Source organism: Callorhinus ursinus, unplaced genomic scaffold (genome assembly GCF_003265705.2).
Source record: "Callorhinus ursinus isolate GAN/ISIS: 27379988/994484 unplaced genomic scaffold, GSC_fseal_2.0 scaffold34, whole genome shotgun sequence".
Taxonomy (NCBI): domain Eukaryota; kingdom Metazoa; phylum Chordata; class Mammalia; order Carnivora; family Otariidae; genus Callorhinus; species Callorhinus ursinus.
Window position 1 is genome coordinate 8,778,586 of NW_027397096.1, and position 20,650 is coordinate 8,799,235.

Consider the following 20,650-nt stretch of genomic DNA (forward strand, 5'->3'; position numbering starts at 1 on the left):
TCCATAGGGAGTGTGAAGACGCCTACCACCTGCATCCTGACCTTGAGCTCCTGGCTCAGGAGAGAGGCCCTGTCTGTAAGGAACTCCAGTGCTAGCTGGAAATGGGTGCGGTGCTGTAGGAAGAGTTCAGACCGAGTGTCACCGGGAACTCAGAGGGAAAGAAACGTTACATCCAGGTGCAGGAGTAAGCTTGGTGGCTTTGGTTAACATTTGAGCTGGGACACAGAGGTAGGATCTAAACATCCAGGGATGGGAGAACGGCATTCCAGGGAGGGGCTGATATGAGCAACGTGTGGGAAAATGTGGGAGCAAACAGCCAGGTCCCAGTTCATGGCTTCTCGAACATTTCTGTGCCTACGGATCCAATCATCTTGTTAAAAATGAGATTCCCGGGCCTCATCCCTAGAGATTCTGATTCAGTCGGTCTGGGTGGGGCCTGAGAATTTGCACCGCTAACATTCCCAGATGGTGCCGATGGCCGGTGGACCCCATGTTGAATAGCACTTTTCTAGAGTCCAGGACAGGGAACAGAGGGGCGAAGTTAGTCCAGTCATTTTTTCAGAGGTCCTACAATGTTAGGCTACTATATAGATTTTTCTGTAAGCGGTAGAGAACAGCTCTTGCAAAGCTTTATATCCGACGGTGGATACAATTTGAGCTGTATTTTAGGAAGATAAATCTGGAAGTCCCAGATGAGCAGTGTCTCTCAAAGTGTGGTTCTCAGACCACCAACAGCATCAGCATCATATGGCAACATGTTTGCAATTTAAATTCTTGTTCCCTCCACCTCGGGCCTACTGAATCCGAAACTGTGGGGGCCAGCAATCTATTTTATCAAGTCCTCTAGGGTATTCTGATACACACTCAAGTTTGAGAACCACTGGCCTAGAAGGAGGGGAAACTGGAGGCAGCGGGGCCAAGAATCTGCAGTGTTGTAAAAACTCCCTGAGCTCCTTAGCCAGGCTTGGCAACCACCATCATAGCCCGAAGTACGTGGGCTCTGGAGCTACTGTTTTGAACTTTGGCTCTGGCACTCTGTGTGACCCCAGGGCAGCCACTCGCCCTCTCCGAACCTGTAACCTCATCTGCAACGAGCAAGGTAGACAAGATGATCTCTAAGGGCCCTCTCAACTAGTCTAGAAGAAATACGGGATGGGGTACACTCTGAGGTGGGTGGGGCTGCCCAGGGAACCTTACACCTTGGAAGCCTTACACCTTCCATCAGCCCTGCCCCAGCCCCGGGAGGAGCAGGGGATGGGAGTGGGGCCCTCAGACCCATGGCTGGGGGTAGGAGGGAAGGGAGGACAGCCTGGAGCAGGTCTGAGGAAGCCTGGGGGGCTCTCTTCCTCTAGATTTCCTGGACCTACGCCTTGGGCAAGCAGCAGGTCAGTTTCTACCAGGTCCTGTTGCAGGAGGTGGCCAAGACAAATGACAATGAGCCACCCAAGGCAAAGAATCGCCCATGGATCTTCAACAAGATCTTGGGCACCACTGTCAAGCTGATGGAACTGAAGCCTAACACGACTTACTGCCTCACCGTCCGTGCAGCCAACACAGCTGGGGTGGGGAAGTGGTGCAAGCCCTACAAAGTGAGCACTGGGAGAGGAGAGCCCGTGGAGGGGGGTGCTGGGGAGCAGCAGGGAGAGGTCTGAGCCAGGGGTTTTGGAGGCTGGGGACACCCTGATGCCCCCACGGCTCTTCTTCCTGCTGGCTGTCTTCCTGCCTGGGAGAATGAGCATGAATTCCAGGCTGCTTTCTTCTGGGAGTTGAAGGATTAAGCCCCTCTGGGGCCCACTGGGGAATGCAAACTCATCTATTCACCAGCATCTCTGTAATGTCCAGCTTCCAATGCCGTTAGCTTTGGAATTCTTCAACTCAGTACCAAGAATTGTGAGCAGGCCAGGGAGTGAAGGGCACATGCCTGTGTTTCCCTCAACGCCCTTCATAGGGGGGTAAAGGGCAAAAGGGGGACAAAGAAGGGAAGGGAGGTGGGCAGGGGCATGGGGGGAGGCCTGAGGACAGATTGCTCTGGGGTTGGAAACCTCACACAACAGGGAAGGCATGGGTTCGTACCTGTTTCGGGTGCCCATGAGTAGGTGGTAAGGCTATCCAAGACCGCATCTGACCAACAAGGAGCTGAGCTAGGGTCAGGTCTGGGAAGGAATTCTGAGGGGTTGTGTTTTATTTCAGTTTGCAACTGTGGCCGCTGACTTGAACAGCTTCCCTGAGAACAACCCCATCCAGATCACTGTGCAGCGCAAGGAACCCCGGAGGAAAACTGTGTCCCTCAGGCTGGAGGACATGCGGAAGCTCGAAGATCTGGAATACCTATTTCCCTACTAAGGAGGGCCCCAGGAAGCCCCTCGCCTACCTTCAGCTTCAGCCCAGGGCTCTCAGGAACCAGAATCATGAGATGGGACCACCAGCACCATGCCAGGAACTGCTGACTAGCCCACCCGGGGGCTGGTGGCAGTGGTCCCCAAACTCCACCCCTGGGTTGGGGCCGAGGCTAGGAGCTCCCCTCACCTGGAGACGCCAGAGGCCAGGTCAGGTCCGCCACTGCCCACAGCTGCTAGGCATCCCCCTCCCCAGATTCGGGCTCGGTCCAGATCCCTCATTAAAGCACTGCAGGTCACCTAGCACCCCGACTTCTGTTTCATGCCAACAGTGGGGCTGGCTGCCATCCCCCTTCCTAGCTTCTGCCAGGGCAGGGAGTCCAGGTTGGGGGGTAGGGGCCATGAAACACAAGTGTGGCCGGCCAATCCCATCCCCACCTACTGCTGGGCTCTGCCAACATCATCCCTGTCCCCGTGTGAGGAAGAAATGTTACTCAAAGACCAGGAAAGACAGCAAAGCTGGACAGAGGCGGTGGCAGCCTGTGGCTGGTCAACATCAGATTCGAGCTCTGGAAGGACAGGGTGCAAAGTGCACAGGCTGGGGGCACGGTCTGATTTCCTCCTGGTTTTTCCGGGATGCGAGGGCACGGACAAACTGTTTAAGCTCCCTGGGCTGGTTCAGGGACGCGAGAACCCTACAAGCATGACTGCAGGCTTACTGCGAGGCTCCCAGGAGCGCACGGCAGGACCAGCGCCCGTGCAGGGCAGGCCCTCGGCAGTCAGCGCCACGCCTCCCCCCGCCCCCCTTCGCCCTTCGTGCAGCCTCCATGCAGGGACATGCGAGGTGGAGACTGAGAAGTGGAGCGTGAGCGCAGGGTCGGGGGAGGGACAAGAGGTTAAAAAAGCCATGGCCCTGGGCAGTCCATACAAGGACAGCTTAGAATCCACCCTGAGCAGATCGCCTGAGCATTGAAACAGGAGCAAGTGTTGGCAGGATGCTTGGAAGGCAACATCTTGGTCGAGAGTCTGAGGACATCCCGGTAGGGATTCCCTTCATTCCATGAAAGCCGTCCTGGGCCAAAGAACCATTGTCCCCTGTCACGCCACACCTCCTGCTGCTGCAGCTCTCACCCCTGCACGCTCCGGGACAGCCGGGACAGCTGTTGCCTTCCGCTCTGTACCCTGAGAGCCCAGCACAGTGCCCGCCGCACTGCGGGACCTTGAGAGGTGTGCCATGTGGGAGAGGCGCGGAGGAGAGCAGCCCTTGAGCCGCCCTGGCCCGCACAGCTCCCTACAGTGACGGAGGTGGTCTGATCCGTGCTGTCCCAGCCGTACGCCAGCGTCGCAACACTGCATTCCTAGCCGTCCGGGGAAACGGAGCCCGCGCATGTGGCTGGCATCCACCACACTGGACAGCGCAGGCTCAGGTTTTCCTCTGGCCACTCTCCTGGGCTTCAGCCGGCCTCCCCAGCCTCCACCAGCCTCTCCCTCGTAGGCACGGGGGAAAGAGACGAAAGGCAACTTCGGGGTCAGCAGGGTTTTGGTGCAGCCCAGAGGGAAGGGTTAGACAAATTGACTTAGCATAGTCCTCAGGTGAGCCTTGGGATTCTAGGACACGGAACGACAACCCGAACACACAAAACAGAAGTGATTTAATTAGGTCACAGAATCTCGGGTCTGACGCTGAGTAAAAAGAACACTTAGGAAAGGAGAAGGGGCAGCAGCAGGGCTCCAGTCATTGCGTGGCCCCCCCACCACCAGCGAGGTACAGAGTGATAGCCAACGGCTGAGCTCACTGGTAGTCCCCCCGTGACCTCCGCTCTCCTGCTCTGGGGAGGGACCCCACTGGGGGCTGTTCAAGGGCAGCAGGCCATGCTCATTTGCAGGGTCACCACCCTGGCCTTGGGTCTGTGTCAGGGCAGGCGGCTGGCAGCGGCAGGTCCAGGTGGGGGTCCCAGAGAACTTGGGATTTCTCATCTCCTCCATCTGTGCAGAAGGGGAGGGAACAGCATGGGGATCCCATCTTGGGAAAGGGAGGCTGCCATATAGTCCCCAGGAGTCTACGACAGGGGAGAGCTTGTGGTTCACTCAATCATCAAGAGCCTGGCTACCATCTCTGCTCTAACTACCCAAACTCAGGTGCACCCACTGCCTGCCCCGGCCAAGACCTCATCCCAGGGCCTGGCTGCTCGGATGTCCACTGGGGGCATCTAATGGCAAACAACAACTATTCTCTACAAGTACACACGCTTCAGCTTCCCAAGTGTGTTCACCTCCCATCTTGGAACGTCCCGTCTACCAAGGCTTGGTAATTCCCAGGAGGCAGGTGAACCACGCTAAGACTTCGCAGTGAAAAGCCAGAGCCAGGACTGGAACTGAGAACTACACTGCCTCTTGCTGGAGGGCCCCTGGGCTTGCCCCCTGGAGAGCACCGTCAGGATCTCCCATAATCCCTGTAATTCCGCCGCCCTCCCTTTTAACCACCAAGAGAACCTGATGCCACACAGTCTTCGGCCCCTGGAGAGCCCTTAGAATTCTCCACCTGAAGGGAAAGATGCAGAGTGACCGACTTAATGGCAGGAGAGCCAAGCACACACTCACATCCGGAGGCATTTGTCCTTGCCACCACTTGCCACCCTCTGGCCATCTGGACTCCAGTCGACAGCATACACCTAACCCGGGGTGGGGGTTGGGGGAGGCACGTCAGTGAGGAGGGTGGGGGGGGGCAGGAGGGCCAGGCTTCAAGCCCACCGCCCACCCCACCTCTGCTCACAAGGGTCCAGCCATACCTCATCTGCATGGCCTGGCAGGTCCGCAGCCAGCTTCTGCGCCTTCACATCCCACACCTTCAGCGTGCTGTCGCTGCTGCCGCTGACCAGGAGCCGGCTATCGGCTGACCACGCGATCTGGTACACAGCAGCCACATGGCCACGCAGGGAAGCCAGGTACCTGGGCCAGGAAAAGGTGATGATGGGCATTAGGTCTTCAAACATGTCTGAAGGGGGCCCCTACGCCCACAGCAGTGGTTCTCAACCTTAGCTGCCCATGAGAATTACCGGGGAACGTTTACAAAACCTCACTGCCTAGCCCCTACCCCAGTGTGATCATTACCAAGGTCATAACGATTTTATAAAACTTTTCCAAATGAGCTGCTTCTAGAATGCCTCTTGCCAGGCCTCTGTACCTGGACAACTTTGCATGACTTAGAATCCAACGGAGCCACCTGCTTAGCCCATCTTGTCTGATACCCCCCTAGCACAAGTTGCCTGCTGGCAGGTGGCATGGAGTAAGGGGGCCAGGCCCACCTGGAACTTTCAGAGCAATACAGATGAGCTATGTCTATTTGGACAAGATTAGGCCTCTCTGGGACCCCGCTTCCTGTCTTGAAAAACAAGGGCTGCCATGTGGCCCCAGCAAGGGTCTCCCTCATCCCTGTTCTCTTCTTGCCCATGCCCCTGTCTCTCCTATGACCTCATTAACCTCAAGCCCACGGTGCCTCATTACACCAGTGCTTCTCAGACTTTAATGGGAGCGGAACCACCTGGCGACCTTATGCAAATGCAGATTCTGATTCACAAGGTCAGGGTGGGGCCCAAGGTTCTGCATTGCTATCGAGCTCCCAGATGCGGCTGCAGCTGCCGGTGTGTGGACCACGCTTTTAGGAGGGCCAGGAAATAATTACACCTCAAACCTACACTTCGGCCACATGCCTGGCCGTCTTAAGATCATTTCTCTCCTTTGACGTGAAAGGAGCTAGCATTTCAGTGCCCATTTATTGCCAGTCCTAAATATACCATCTCATTTAACCCTGGAAACGAAGCTGAGAGGTAGGGTCTGCATATTACAAAAGAGGAAACAAAGGCTCAGAAAGTCTAGATGCTTGCGAAGGCCACACAGCCAGGAAGTGAAAGAGCCAAGCTCCTTCCAGAGGACTAGGGCCCTTCCTCTCCAGGCCCTCACTCACCTGCCCGTCCTGCCGTCCCACAGTTTGACGGACTTATCGAAGGAGGCACTGGCGACAATGCGGGAGTCAGGGGAGAAGAGCACCTGGTTGATGAGGGCCTGGTGTCCCGTCATCCGTGCAAGGGGCTTCTTGTCCTCTGCTGGGGACCACAGGAATAAGGTGAAGTCGTCTGAGCCAGACACCAGCCTCTCTGGGCCCTGGCCCTAGGAGAGGCAGAAAGCACACCGCGTTGGATGTGGCCTCAAACAGGAAAGCCCGACCTTGGCAGCAAACACACCACTGATTACCCCACACCAGCACAAAGGCCAGCGCTAGGAGAAATGAGGCCTGGCCAGCTACCAACTCACACGGGATCCCTGGCAAGTCACTGCCCCCAAAACGAAGCTTTATGCACATGGAATGGTTTCAACCACTGTACACAATTACAAGAAAAAGCAAGGTACAGAATAGTGTGTTAAAAAAGGGAAGGATTGGGGCACCTGGGTGGCTCAGTTGGGTAAGTGTCCGACTCTTGATTTCGGCTCAGGTCATGATCTCAGGGTCGTAGAATCAAGCCCTGAGATGGGTCTGTGCTGGGCGTGGAGCCTGCTTAAGATTCTCTCTCTCCTCTGCAAACCACCCCCTTCCCTCTCCCTCTCAAAAGAAAAAAGGATTTTGTATGTGGGTTTGTATGCATGTGTAAGTATGAAGTCTCTGGAAGGAAACACGGGATACTAGCGGCACAGGATACTTCCAGAAGGAATGGAAGGGCACAGAGATGGGAGACTTTTTCACTACCTACTTTTTTGTGTTCTTTGACCCTTGGACCCCATAAATGTGTTTTTTTTTTTTTTAAAGATTTATTCATTTATTTATGAGAGAGCACGAGGGGGGGGAAGGTCAGAGGGAGAAGCAGACTCCCTGCCGAGCAGGGAGCCCGATGAGGGACTCGATCCCGGGACTCCAGGATCATGACCTGAGCTGAAGGCAGTCGCTTAACCGACTGAGCCAGGTGCCCTTAAATGTGTTACTTTAAATAAAGTTAAAAAGAGGGACACTTGAGGGGCGCCTAGGTGGCTCAGTCATTAAGTGTCTGCCTTCAGCTCAGGTCATGATCCCGGGGTCCTGGGATCGAGCCCCTCATTGGGCTCCCTGCTCAGCAGGAAGCCTGTTTCTCCCTCCCCCACTCCCCCTGCTTGTGTTCCCTCTCTTGCTGTGTCTCTGTCAAATAAATAAATAAAATCTTTAAAAAAAAAAAAAAAAGAGGGACACTTGAGTGGCTGAGTTGGTTGAGTGTCCCACTCTCGGTTTCAGCTCAGGTCATGACCTTGGGGTTGTGAGATCAAGCCCCGTGTCAGGCTCCATGTTCAGCAAGGAGACTACTTGAGATTCTCTCTCTCCCTCTCTGCCCCTCCCCCTGCTCATGCTTGCACTCTCTCTCTCAAATAAATCTTAAAAAAAAAAGAGAAAGTGCAATAAATAGATAAGCAAATAAATGAAACAAAATCATTAAAACGATCCCTATGTGTTAAGATTTTAGGAGTGTAAACTAGGATTATCACGAAGAACTTTCTGGAAAAGGAAAGGGGGGAGGGACCTGGGTATCTGCAGTGTTTCAGGGACCAGTGGGGGACGAGTACAGAGCTGGGCATGCTGGTGGCTGGCTCATACTCACCCGCACCAGGTTGTATCGCCTCAGAGCCCCATCCTTCAGCTCCTGCACTGTGGCCAGGTACCGGAGGGGAGAGGAGGAGACGAGGTGACCGATTAGAAAATCCCACGCCAACAGCAAACACCCCGGCCCAGGTCCAAATCTCGCACATTAAGCCAGAGAAGTGGCTCCTTCCCGCCCACTCACAGGACCCTTGGAGGTCTTGGGCGTTAACCGAGGCCTCGGCGGGCTCAAAGGCGCCTGTACGCAGGGCGTAGTCAGTGCTGAGTGCCATGGTATTCACCCAATGGCCGTGGCCTTGCAGAGTCCGGCACAGCACACCCTAGGGCAGAGGAAGTCAGGTCAGACACACTCCCGCCCCACTCTCCACCCTAGGGAACCAGTACCCCCAGGTTAGCCCCAGAAGACAGTGATGCGGGACTCAGAATCAGGACCCTCATTCATTGTGATCTTAATCGAATCACCCCTCTGGGCTCAAGTCTCTCCTCATGTCTGAGATGAGTGTACTGGGCCAGATCATGGTTTCTGAAAGCATGCTTCATGGGAAGGAAGTGAAGTATGTGGGAATACATGGGCTCCAGTCAAGTAACTCTGGGGTACAGCAGGTTCCATAAAGCTAACAGGCTTCCTAGAGCAGGAACGTCTGGCCCGTGCTAATGTACACTGGAACCTCCACTATCATGCAGCACCAACCACAGGACCCACCATTCCCGAAGTGCCTCCCCGACCTGGACCTCAGGACCCACTGGCCAACCTGCCTTCTAGCCCCAGCATCCCGTGGCCTGAGATGCCCCCAGGCTTGGGTTCTGGACCCTCCCGGCTCTTACATCATGAGCCCTCCAGACTTTGATGGTGCGGTCCTGGGAGGCAGAGTAGAGAAGCCCGTCCCCTCCCCACCGGAGACAGGTGACTGACTGCGTATGCCCAGTGAGGATGCGCTCACAGCGGCCTGCAGTTGTATCCCAGACCCGCACGCTGCCATCCTTGGAGCTGCTGGCCACATAGCGGCACGCCGGGTTCCTGCAGAGGGGGACATGTGACCTCACTTCCGACCTGGCAATGCCCACAGCACGTCCCCATGTTCAGCTCGAGGGCCAGGGACAATGATGCGAAGGCTTCCTGACCCCAAGATCAAGCTGCATTGCAAGGCAGCTCTCAGGCCCCATGATGAGCAGCCCCCTCTCAAGCAGCAACCACACGCTTGGAAGACTTGCCCCACTGCCTGCCATACCATTCCTGTTGGTCAGGCTGGCCATCTTGCCCCCTCAGCAGGGGAGAGGACAGTTTTGAGCCCCTAGCTCCTCATTCCCGCCCCCAGCTCCATCAGTATCACTTACGCGTGGAGGGGCTCCCAGCTCAGGCCCGTGATCCACCTGCTGTGGCCAGCCAGGGCCCTGCCCACCTGCTTCCCTGTGCTTGGGTCCCACAGGAGAATCTGAAGGACAGAAGCTTACTCAATAACCCTCCCCGAACTGTCCCTGGGCCACCGCAGGTCACCGCCCACTGGCCCCAACCCATCATTCCCTAAGACCCCAGAACCTGATCTGACCCAACTGCTAGGAAGGGAGCCCAGAGTCCCTGCCTAGTTACCCTGACCACCACCTACCTGGCCATTCTTACAGCCTGAGGCCAGCTTCTTGCCATCTGGGGACCAGGATATGCTAAGCACCCAGTGTCTGTGTCCTAGGAAAGCAGGGGAGGGAGAAAGGAGGGAGCACATCTGTCTTTATTCCCAGTGCCTAGCAGTGCCTGGCACTTCTCAACTAGTCCCTGAATAAATGAGCAGTCGAACCAAAGGAGAGATGAGGCTTTCTAGGCAAAGGGAGACTCTACCCCAAGTGCTAAAGACATGCATCCTGCTGCATAGATAATACTTCCACTTTCTAATAATTCCTTACACGATACATGGTATGAAGCGTTTGCACACATCATCCCTTATAATTCTCATGATAGCTCTAAAGTATGGAGCAGGAACGATTCCCAATTTTTCAGATGATAAAACTGAAGCTTGGGGGGCACGCCCTACATACACGAGATCACCTGGCCGGAGGCATCAGCACCAGCTGGGAGCTTGACATGCAAATTCTCAGGCCGCATCTCAGAACTAAGGAGACCAAAACTCTAGGGGTGGGGCCCAGCAATCTGTATGTTAACCAAGCCTCCCAGGTGATTCTGATGCATGGTCAAGTGCTCAAGTTTGAGAACCACTGTGGTAGAGGCTGGATGTAAGTCAGGTTCTCCTTGCTACCAGCCATCAGCACAACCCACAACCCACACTGAACTCTCTGGTCCAGTTTGTACGTAGCCTGCTCAAAGGTGCGGTCTCAACCTAGAAACAGGCCGCTGCTAACTGGCCATGAAGGGGCTGAATCAGCTCTGGACCTCCTCAGGAACTAAAGGGCCTGAGTAAATGATTGCGCATCCGCCACTGGGTTAAGTCCCCCTACAGAGCTAAGTGCGTACTGACCCTGGCATGTGAAATGCGGTGTCTCGGTGCTGAGATCCCAGAAGCGCACAGTGGTGTCTCCGGAGCCACTGGCCAGGTACCTGGGGAAGAAGAGAGGCCACCTGACCTCTGCAGTGGGGCCAAGGGGTCGGGCCTACACCAGAACACTGCACATGTGCGTTTCTGCCGCCTGTTCAACTGTCTTCTGGGCATAGAATCTGGGGCTGGACTTTTCTCTCTCCTCTGAGAAGGAGAAATGTAACACTGATCCCATCTGGGAGAAGAACCCCAGGTGGCCATTTCTCTCCTCTTCCTTTTCTAAAAGGAATGGCCACAGCTATAACCAGGTTTGAAGCTGCTCATTATCCTCGTTATGATTGCAAAAACCAAAGAAACTCAGTTTCACAGATGATGAATTAAATCACAAAGTGACTTGTCCGGGTCACCCAGCTAGGGAGCTCGCAGCTCAGCTCTCCTGAGATCAAGTCCAGGAAGGATTCTTCCAAGGTGGGTGTCCTTCAAGGACAAACCCCACCGGGGATGTCCCTAACCTGCAATTTGTGCCCAGAGCTCAGGTCTATGATAGGCAGCCTGAGGTCCTATTGATTGTAACTTGGGGTGCCCTCCCCACCCCAGCAAGAGGCTGCACTCCCACACTCCACTCCACGATTCTGCAGCTGTCCTTACTTTCCCGTGGGGCTGAAAGCCACAGAAATGACCGCCTCGCTGTGACCTTCCAAAGAGCTAGTGCAGCGGGTCACAGCACGGACCCTGAAGATGGCCTGTGGCTGGTAGATGATGTCAAGGACCTTCTCTGTCTCCACTGCCTGGGACTCCAGCGTCTTCCCCAGTGACGAGATGATCTCGGCATCATGGACATAGAAAGCCAGTGGCAAGGGATCCTCCTGGAGGGCAATGGCAAAGAGCAACTCCTCCATCAAAGGACAGGCAGGAACACTCCCCACTGAGCTGTGGGCAGGTGAAGCTTTATTCTTTTCAGCCACTGTTTGGGATACCACCCACCATGCCCACTGAGCAAGGCCTTTTTTATCCTCAAAGAGTAACTGCAGGACACTTACATAATACTTTAAAATCCTTTATCTGCATCTCACAACAACCCTGGGAGGTAGGCATCAATACTCCCACTTGACAGATGAGAAAACTGAGGCTCAGAGCAGCTACAAGTAATTAGCCCAATGTCTTATTGCTAATGACTAATTTAAGTGCTTCAGAAAAAAAATTAAAGTCCTGAATTAGTGTTCATATACAGAATTATGCAGTGTTTTCTAAACCACCACACCATGCCCTATGATGTATAAGCAGCATCGAAAAAACTGGTTGAAAATGCAGACTCTGGGGGCACCTGGGTGGCTCAGTTGGTGAAGGATCCGCTTTCGGCTCAGGTCATGATCCCGGGGTCCTGGGATGGAGCCCCACCTCAGGCTCTCTGCTCAGCGGGGAGCCTGCTTCTCCCTCTGCCCCCCTCCCTGCTTGTGCGCTCTTTCTCTCAAATAAATATAAATAAAATCTAAAAGAAAAAGAAGAAAGAAAAGAAGGGGAAGGGAAGGGAAAGAAAAGGAAAGGAAAGGAAAGAAGAAAAGAAAAGAAAAGAAAAAATGCAGACTCGGCTTCACTCCCAGAGTCTTGGTGTAGTAAATCTGGGGTGGGGTCCAGGTACTGTGTTTTTAAGCCCCAGCATTTTGATAAACACTGGCTTAGAAGAGCAAGGGTTTTGAATCTGACATTCGGGAGTTCCAATTCCAAATCTACCACCTACTGCGCAGCACAGTACAAATCACTGAATGCCTCTGGGCCGCCCTGTAAGATGGGGATATTAACGGGGAGCTGTGTCGAGGAATTTGACGATGCACCCAATGCGTTCAAAATGCGGTCTCTTTCCCCAGATGGACCCTGATGGCGCGCAAAGCGCTGTCACTGATTAGATCTCCTGACTCTCCCCCGAAGTAGGTGGCCCTGCCACGGACGAGGCGCCAGGGTGGTTCACCCACTGTCGCTGAGCAGTGGGACCCCCGAACCCCAGACCTTGGGTCTCCCGATGCCCTGCGGGCCGGACCAGGGCAGGGCCGCCCGCCCGGGCCGCCGCTCACCTGGGCCAGCAGCGCGTTGCACACGAGCTGCAGCTTGTCCGGGGTGATGTCCACGGGCACGTCGAACGGGGAGCCCAGCAGCTGCCCGCCCTCATCCTGGAACTGCACCAGCAGCCGCTGCACGTCGCGCGCCGCCGCCTCATCCTGCGCGCACAAGCGCGTCGGGGGGTCAGCCACGCCGCCCGGCCGGAAAGCCCCCACTGCCGCCTCCCTCTGGCCTCGGGGACCCCGGACTCGAGTGCCCACGCCCGCACTCACGCACACCCACCGCCGCCGCCGCCGCCGCCGCCATCCCGCGTCCACACGTGGAGGAGAAAGACTCTGGCGGGACGGAGCGCCGCCCCCGGGTTCGGGCGGGGCGGCAGGCCGCGACATCGCCCCCTGGTGTGGCGGAGGGGAAGTGTCACGCCGTGCGCGGCCCGGCGTGGCGGCGGGCGCATCTGGTACCTCCCTCCACAGCCTCCCATTGGACAGGTGGCCGTCGCCCCATTCAGGCCCTCCCAGTGCAGTGCGGGATACGAACGGCCTTTGGTCTCTGTAGAACAGGGATTTTTGCCCCACTTCATAGATGGGGAAATCGAGGCTCTGAGCGGTTTATTCATTTTCCCCAAACTCAAGAGACAGGAAATGGCGGAAGACTGAATTGGCTTGGCAGCAGCAACCTTGCAGGGGCGGCTTACAAAACCAGAGCCTGTTCGCTTGAAGGCGGAAATTACTGTTTTTTAAAATGGATCAAATCAGTTCATAATTCTTGAGTGCAAAAGCAAAAAGTGTCTACAGTTTTCAACACTGTAAAGCAATAGCAACTATGATGGGAATGACAGCAACGTGTTAGGCGTTGTTCCAAGTGCTTTACCCATGTAACTCATTTAATCCTCACAAAAACCCTTCTGGCCCCACATTACAGATGAGGAGCTGAGGCAGAGACCAGCTAACATGGGGGCTCTTACCAGAAACCTGGGATCTTCCTTGGAGCTCTGCCCACATCCCAGGGGTCTCAAGCTCTGTCAATCTGACCTCCTTAACCTGTCCCGAATCTCTCCCCATCTCCTCTCTCACACTCTGGCCTGAGTCACTGTGATTGCATACAACAGCCTCTTCACTCGCCTCCCTGTTTCCACTCTTGCATCTTCCTGAGCATCCTCCACACTGCAACCAGGGTGATGTTTTCAAACCAAAGATCTGGTGGGTCACTGTCCACCCTAAAACCCTACAGTGGCTCCCATTATAAGCAGGACAAAGGTCAAACTCCTTATGATGCTCCACTCAGCCTTACTTACCTGTCCAGCCACTCCTCTCTCTTTAAGATCGAATTCTTCTGGCTTTTTCTTAGTTCTTCCAAGGCATGACCCTTCTTGCATCAGTGCCTTTGTACTTGCAGATTTCTCTGTCTGGAACTCTTATGGATTGAATTGTATCCGCCCCCCCCCCAAATTCGTGAGTTGAAGCCCTAACCCCCAGGGTCGCTGTATTTGGAGATAGAGCCTATATGGGAGTAATAAAGGCTAAATGAGGGCATAAGAGTGGAGCCCTAGTCCGATAGGATTGGCGTCCCTATAAGAGATATCTCTTATATCTCTCCCGCTCTGTCTCTTTCCCCCTCTCTCTCTGCCCCACGCCTCCTCCTCACACAGAAAAGAGGCTATGTGAAGACAGTGAAAATGTGGCCATCTACAAGCCAGGAAGAGAAGCCTCACCAGAAACCAATGTTGATGGCACCTTGATCTTAAACTTCTAGACTCCAGAACTGTGAACAAATATGCTTATTTTTCAAAAATTTCACTTATTCCAGCCATTCTGCCTGTGGTGTTTTCTTACAGCAGCCCACGCAGACGAAGACAGGAACAATTCCTCATTCTTCAGGTCTTGCCTGAAATATGCATGCATTCATTCAGCAAATGTCTCTGCCAGACATTGTTCTAGGAACTCTACATGTATTAACTCATGTAATCATTTACTCAGGAAACCTTCTCTGAAACAATGCTATGTTTCCCCATTATATGTTTTTTCAAAATATCCTGGTGTTCTTTGTATTTAGAAATCACAGATCCATGGAATGATTTCATCCATTCATCCAATGAATATTGTTGAGCCCTTGTGTAAACACTTTGATAGCCGCTCGAAATATGTAAGTGAACAAAATAGACACAAATTCTTGTCCTCACAAGTGGTCTTGGCTTCCACTGTCATTCACACTTCCTGGCACATAGTAGATGCTTAAGAATTGGTTGGGGTGTGAATTACTGAATCAGGATTTTTTTTTTGTATTGTTTTGTTTTCTAAGATTTTATTTATTTATTTGACACAGAGAGAAAGAGAGAGAGCGCGCACAAGCAGGGGGAGTGGCAGGCAGAGGGAGAGGGAGAAGCAGGCTCCCCGCTGAGCAGGGAACCCGAAGTGGGGCTTGATCCCAGGACCCCAGGATCATGACCCAAGCCAAAGGCAGATGCTTAACCAACTGAGCCACCCGGGTGCCCCTGAATCGGGATTTGAATCTAAGATCCCTTGGACCTTAAAGTCAGAGAACTTGAGTTTTCTGCCAGTGGCAGGATCCTTTATCACCTGACTTCGTTGCTACAGAGAGCTTGCCCCGTAATGGGGCTCAGGGTTTAGGACACCACGATGGCAGGGAATCCCTCCCTACATTCATTCATGTATTTATTCAGCCAATAAACATGCATCAGACAAATATGCATCAGGGCTGAGCCTTGGGTCCAGAGGCGTAGTAGAACTGGTCCAAGTCATAGCTGTGTCCAAGGTTACAGAGCGAGGAGCAGAATCCAGTGTGGGTGACCCACCTATGCTTTTTCTTCAGTGCACTTCTCTGCCCTGGTCGGGTAGGTTTGAGGATATATGCGGGGAGGGGCCAAAATGGCAGTAAGTGAAGCAAAGCATGAGCATGGAGACACTATTCATTCCTCCATTCATTCATTGAGGAGACCCGCATTGGGCACTGACTCTGCCAGGCTCTGTGCCAGGCTGAGGGGTTGGGGGGGTGACAGCCAAACTGCATGAGATGCTGTCCTTTGTTCTTCCCCCCTGGGAGGGAGCTCATGACCCAGGTTTGGAGACACTGGAAGGCGAAAGAGTTCTGAGTCCATGTAGGAATAGACTCAAATTTGTCTCAGGAGCCCTCAGTCAGATGGGGAGATACAGGTCCTGCCCCAGGGGAGACCTGCTCTGGTGGTGAAAACAGTTTTTGTCCCAGGAAGACCCCCTTCTGAGACTCAGCTTGACAGGAGAGTTCCCAGGTGGATTGGGGGCGGGGTTACAGTCCTTGGGCTCAGGGAATTCCTAGACTGACCCAGCTCTCGCCCAAGGAGAAGACTGTAGTCTAGTGGGGGATATGCAGAGCCCATCGTCCGGGAGCTCCCAGTGTGATGGGAGAGGTAGACTGAATGCATCCACTCCATACAGATGGTGGATGCAGGAGAAGGTGTGCACACTGAAAGAAAGCACCCACTTGCACTTAACCACGTTTGCAAGCTGCTCTGTCTTTCTGGAAAAGGAAGGACCTTTTCAGCAATGAGTGCTGGAGGGATAGGGGACTTGTGGGCAAGTAGAAGAGGGGAAGGAACTCTCTTCCCCCCTTCCATCCCTCCTCCCTCCAGAAGTGCATTTCTGGAAGTCTCCAGTTGGTCCTGGACCTGGGCAGCTGCTCTAAGTCTGCCAGCCCCTCAGCTGTCACTCGGCTCCCAAAATAGCAGCAGCTGGGGGGAGGGAGAGGAGGTTGTTTATCTGGGGTGGACGGGGACAAGGGGCATTATAACTGTGCCTAGGGAGGGGGTCTCCCTCCTTTCTGGATCTTTCTCTCACTCTTTGTGGTATGAGTGCCTGAGTCCAGGACAGCCCCTGAACAGGACGCTGGGGCAGAGGTTAGTCAGCGCTCCCACGTGGTAACGACTGTCCAGTCCGGGGAGGGGAGGGCCCTGAGTATCAATGACAGACTCCAGGGGCACCTGCCCCTGTGGCCAAATATGGTCTGGAGCCCCTGGCAGGGATGATAAAGCCTCTTGGGTGGGGGAGGGGATAGACTAAGGCTTGGTGTCCGGGGGTTCACGAGGGAGCTCAGCGGAGCAGCATCACAGGACAACAGACCAGGAGCACTGTCCTCTAAGCAAGTGAGCCCCCCTGGGGGGTGCCCCAGACTGGGGAGGGAGAAGGGGGACCGAGAAGAACTTGTAAGGCGTGCAGTGAGAATTCAGGCCTTTGGCGCCATCTGTCCTGCTGGGAGGGACGGAGGGGGAGGCACAGGGACCCTGAGACTCCCTCAACCATGCTGATCTCCAAGCAAATGTATCAAGTCCTCCTGGGGGGGATGGATTCAGGGGTGATGGGGGTGGGTCCTTTCCAGGCAGAACCCTCGCCTTCCATCCTGGTCGGAGGAGACCCTGGAGCTCCAGACCTCAGGCCAGGAGTCCAGCCCTGGGTCTGGAGTAAGGGGCTGGCCAGACGGAGCTGCTCCTGTCCTGACAGATGGCGGAGGCCGAAGCGGTGCAGCTGAAGGAGGAAGGGAACCGGCATTTCCAGCTCCAGGACTACAAGGCTGCAACGAAGAGCTATAGCCAGGCCCTGAAGCTGACCAAGGATAAGGCACTGCTGGCCACACTCTATCGGAACCGGGCAGCCTGTGGCCTGAAAACGGTCTGGAGCGGGCAGGGCGGGAGGCTGAGGGCCAGGGCTGGGAGGCAGGGGTGTGGAGGCAGCCCCCCAGCCTGATGGGCATTGTCCATTGTTCCAGTCCTCTCTCCCGGACCCCTCAGGTTGGAGGAGGGCACCTCCTACTGCTTTCCTGGACCCACTGCCTGGCCCACTCCTCCCGGAGACAGAAATTCCTCCAGTTGGGAGTCAGCCTAGTGGGCACTGGCATCACGCCAGGGGTTTTTAAATGTTATTTCGAGGCATCTTACTAACAGCCCAGTTAGCTACCGTTTCGTGCCCATATCGCAGATGACAAACTCAGGGCTCAGAGGGCTCCATAACCTGCCAAGATCTCCCAGGTAATTAGCAGCAGAGCCCAGATTCAGACCCAAGATTGCCTAATGCCAGAGCTCATCCACTCCTCCATGCCCAGCGAGCGAGGGGCCCGCCCTTGGGCCCCCGACAGCCAGCAACTCCCCAGCAAACCCTCTCGGGCTGCCTCCGCGTTGGACCCACTTTAACCCCGGCTCCTTCTTCTTCCCCCTTTCTCAGGAAAGCTACGTTCAGGCGGCTTCAGATGCCTCAAGAGGTGAGCGCCCCTCCCCCAACCTCCGCCCCTCACCCCCCAGCATCCCTGTTTTGTCTAAGAGGCTCTTTATCAACTGAAGGAATTACAGATCACGTAATGTCATCCTAGGCATTGTAGGCAGGCTTCAGATGTCCAGAGAGGCCATCCCTAAATTTTTGCATTTTTGCAACTTGCATTATACATTAAATCATAGGTCAAGGGAGATACTTTTGTTAAAAGATGTTTCTGAAAATCCTTATGGCATGGTAATGACACACGCTCCTCTGTTGTAAATTAGGGTATGCTCCTCCTGCGGTCCCAGGACTAGGGCATGGCCCAGTTCACTCTGTGGGATCAGGCTCCCTGAGGGGAGGAGGGAGGCAACAGCCCAGTCCACAGGGACCAGGGAGAAATGAACATTAAAATCAACAACAACAACTCCAAAAACCTTTAAACTTAGCTTTAGCTTCAACTTAGGCTTAAGTGCATCATCAAAATGGGAAGACATCTCTTGGCTGCAGCTTTTGGGTTCTGATCTGATTACTATTCTTTTAGGAGAAAGAGAGTCTGAAGTGAGTTCAGAAGGGAGGGAAGCAGCTGGAGAGGGGCCTGGAAATACAACCCCTGAAGAGCAGTTGAGGGAAGTGGCAATATTTAGCTCCGGGAAGGCAATTCCCAGGTGGGATGGAGAGCTGCCTTCAAATACCTAAGAGGCTGTCACAAGGAGGAAGGACTGGATTTCAACTCAGGGGTTCCAGGGCTGAACTTAGGACAAAAGGACAAACTCACAGGGAGATGTATGTCAGGTAGGAAGAGGGAAGGGCTTTCTTGATGGAGCTGCTTGGCTGCCTTGAGAAGGAGGGAGCTCCCCACTGCTGGAGGTATGCAAGTACCCGTTGGATGAGCACTTGGCGGGGATCATGACGTAGAAGAGACTGAAGCATCAGGCGCTAAATGAGATGGCCCTTAAGCTCCCTTCTGACCTTGAGACTATGATTCTTACTGCCTCCTTGACAAAGGGGAGCTTTGGGCCAGAGAGTCCACATGGGTGGATAATCTCCACTGAAGACACAGAAGCCCTGGAACTGGGGACAGTGGCAGGGAAGGGAAGACGGTGGTCTGCAGCTCAGGCCCCTGAGGCGTCCCTGTCTCCTTCGTTAGCTATTGACATCAACTCCTCGGACATCAAGGCTCTGTATCGGCGATGCCAGGCACTGGAGCACCTGGGGAAGCTGGACCAGGCCTTCAAGGACGTGCAGCGCTGTGCCACCCTCGAGCCACGAAACCAAAACTTTCAGGAGACACTGAGGAGGCTCAACACCAGCATCCAAGAGAAGGTGAGCTGGACCCCTTCCCACAAGCCTTGGCCTGCCTCCCCTCACTCCTAGTAGGGACAAGTTAGGGAAGCAGGCCATCAGGGGAGGTCTAACCCTTCCTCCCCACTCTTGGATGGAGTGAACACCTGGCACAGGCAGGCGTCGTAGAACAGCCAAGCAGATGCACGCATCCACCCATCTTTGAATGATCAGAGATGCTTGTTTGAAGGAGCAAGCCAGCCAGGACCAGAACATGGCTCTCTTAAATTTCAGGTGGAGACTTAAAAAAAAAAAAATTGTAACTTAGTATGTATGTAACATGATCTTCCTCTCTTTCTAGGAGGACAAAGGCAGTATTGAGGAGAGGGTATTGCTGAATGATAGAGAGTCAGGAGCCAGGAGGAACAGGAAATCTTTTCTAGGAAAATGGAGTGGGGTGGGGAGAGCTTGGATCAGAGGTAAGGACTCTTGCATCCTAGTTCCGGCTTAGGTACTGATTTTCTCAGGGATCCCTTGGGGTGTCAGCTCCCCCTCTGTAAGCGCAGGAGGGTAACTGATCACTAAGCTCCTTGCACCGAGACTCAGTAACTCCTCGGTGCCTGGGGCAGCCCCATGCCACCAGCACACTGTCCGCAGTGCAGACTCAGGGGCTGTGTAAACAAACTGAGGAGTGACCCAAGACGAGGTGGCTAACGAGAGACCCCCTAGGAGGAAATGAGCCCGGGATGGAAATAGGCAAGGCTGTGGACCAGCAGAACAGAGGAGGAGGATGTACAGAAGGAGCTGACAAAGGGGGGGTGGTGATCAGTTGGGTCATTTTATGGTGGAGTCAGAGCACAGGAGTTGGGGCTGGGGGTGTGAGGGATGAGACATCCAAACATAACGGTTTTAATCTGTGTGAAGAGATGCTTCAAAACTGCTTCAGATTTCAGATCCTAGACACCTAGTTCTGTTCTAATTATTAACTAGACTGCAAAATTGGGGTGATGATCTGTAGCCTTCCAAGACTTGTGATGACCCAGTGGGATAGCCAACTTAACTAGACTGCCAGCCTTGTGGGGCAAGGACTTGATTTTGTTCACCATTCTACCCCCCAGCATCTGCAATAGTGTCTGGCACCTAAGAGTTATTCAGCAAATGTTTGTTGAATGAATGGGTGACAGCGTAGGGGCCCCGAGGAGATACCCTAATATTTACTGAGCCACCTGGAATGTGGACCCCTGCCTGCCTCCTTCCCCACTCCCTCCTCTCTCCTCAGCTCCGTGTGCAGTTCTCCACGGACTCCAGGGTACAGAAGATGTTCGAGATCCTCCTGGACGAAAACAGTGAAGCTGACAAGCTGGAGAAGGTGCGTGCTGGGAAACCGGCCGGCCAGCAGAGGGCGCACGCGGGGCACCCACCCCCATAACTCCGCTTCCGCTGCAGGCCCGCCCCTATCTCTGGACAGCGACTCCCAGACTGCTTGGCGGTGGGGCGGGGCGGGGGGAAAGGGAGGGGGAGGAAGGCGGCCTCTTGGAAAAAGTGAACAAAAATAAGCCAAAGTTTAAGCACTTTGGAAAATTCCCTAATTCCGGCTATAAAGTCCAGGACTAGAGTGAGACTGAGGAGGAGAGAGTCATG

General features: G+C 54.4%; 3 protein-coding genes across 10 annotated transcripts in view; 2 read left to right on the forward strand and 1 right to left on the reverse strand.

The window, feature by feature from the left end:
- FNDC8 (fibronectin type III domain containing 8) overlaps window positions 1-2,406 on the forward strand; it is an 8,508-nt gene extending 6,102 nt beyond the window's left edge. Inside the window, exons 5-6 of the mRNA XM_025851368.2 lie at window positions 1,353-1,589; window positions 2,191-2,406. Coding sequence (XP_025707153.1) covers window positions 1,353-1,589; window positions 2,191-2,343 — 390 coding nt within the window. The 3' untranslated portion in view covers window positions 2,344-2,406. The remainder of the gene's footprint in view (window positions 1-1,352; window positions 1,590-2,190) is intronic.
- Window positions 2,407-3,966: 1,560 nt separating this feature from the next.
- On the reverse strand, window positions 3,967-12,826 carry NLE1 (notchless homolog 1). 4 transcript variants are annotated; one of them, XM_073879427.1, is made up of 13 exons: window positions 12,777-12,826; window positions 12,506-12,649; window positions 11,085-11,302; window positions 10,419-10,498; window positions 9,558-9,634; window positions 9,289-9,386; window positions 8,779-8,971; window positions 8,138-8,273; window positions 7,955-8,001; window positions 6,301-6,503; window positions 5,126-5,285; window positions 4,938-5,008; window positions 3,967-4,322 (listed from the first exon to the last, which is right to left on the reverse strand). In XM_073879427.1, the coding sequence occupies exons 1-13, from the start codon at window positions 12,795-12,797 to the stop codon at window positions 4,310-4,312; spliced, it is 1,461 nt and encodes a 486-aa protein (XP_073735528.1). In that variant the 5' UTR covers window positions 12,798-12,826; the 3' UTR covers window positions 3,967-4,309. The 4 variants fall into 4 exon arrangements, with proteins under 4 accessions (XP_073735528.1, XP_025707280.1, XP_073735527.1 ...); XM_025851495.2 differs by having other exon boundaries at window positions 12,768-12,803; XM_073879426.1 differs by having other exon boundaries at window positions 6,301-6,439; window positions 7,955-8,273; window positions 12,768-12,803.
- A 3,427-nt stretch (window positions 12,827-16,253) lies between these two features.
- UNC45B (unc-45 myosin chaperone B) overlaps window positions 16,254-20,650 on the forward strand; it is a 29,896-nt gene continuing 25,499 nt past the window's right edge. For 2 of the 5 annotated variants that reach the window (XM_025851547.2, XM_073879432.1), the window contains exons 1-5: window positions 16,539-16,626; window positions 16,982-17,149; window positions 17,699-17,735; window positions 18,876-19,051; window positions 20,289-20,378. In XM_025851547.2, coding sequence (XP_025707332.1) covers window positions 16,982-17,149; window positions 17,699-17,735; window positions 18,876-19,051; window positions 20,289-20,378 — 471 coding nt within the window. In that variant the 5' untranslated portion in view covers window positions 16,539-16,626. Of the gene's footprint in view, window positions 16,381-16,529; window positions 16,627-16,859; window positions 17,150-17,698; window positions 17,736-18,875; window positions 19,052-20,288; window positions 20,379-20,650 lie in introns of those variants that run through there. The other 3 variants (XM_073879430.1, XM_073879429.1, XM_073879431.1) reach the window with 3 other exon arrangements.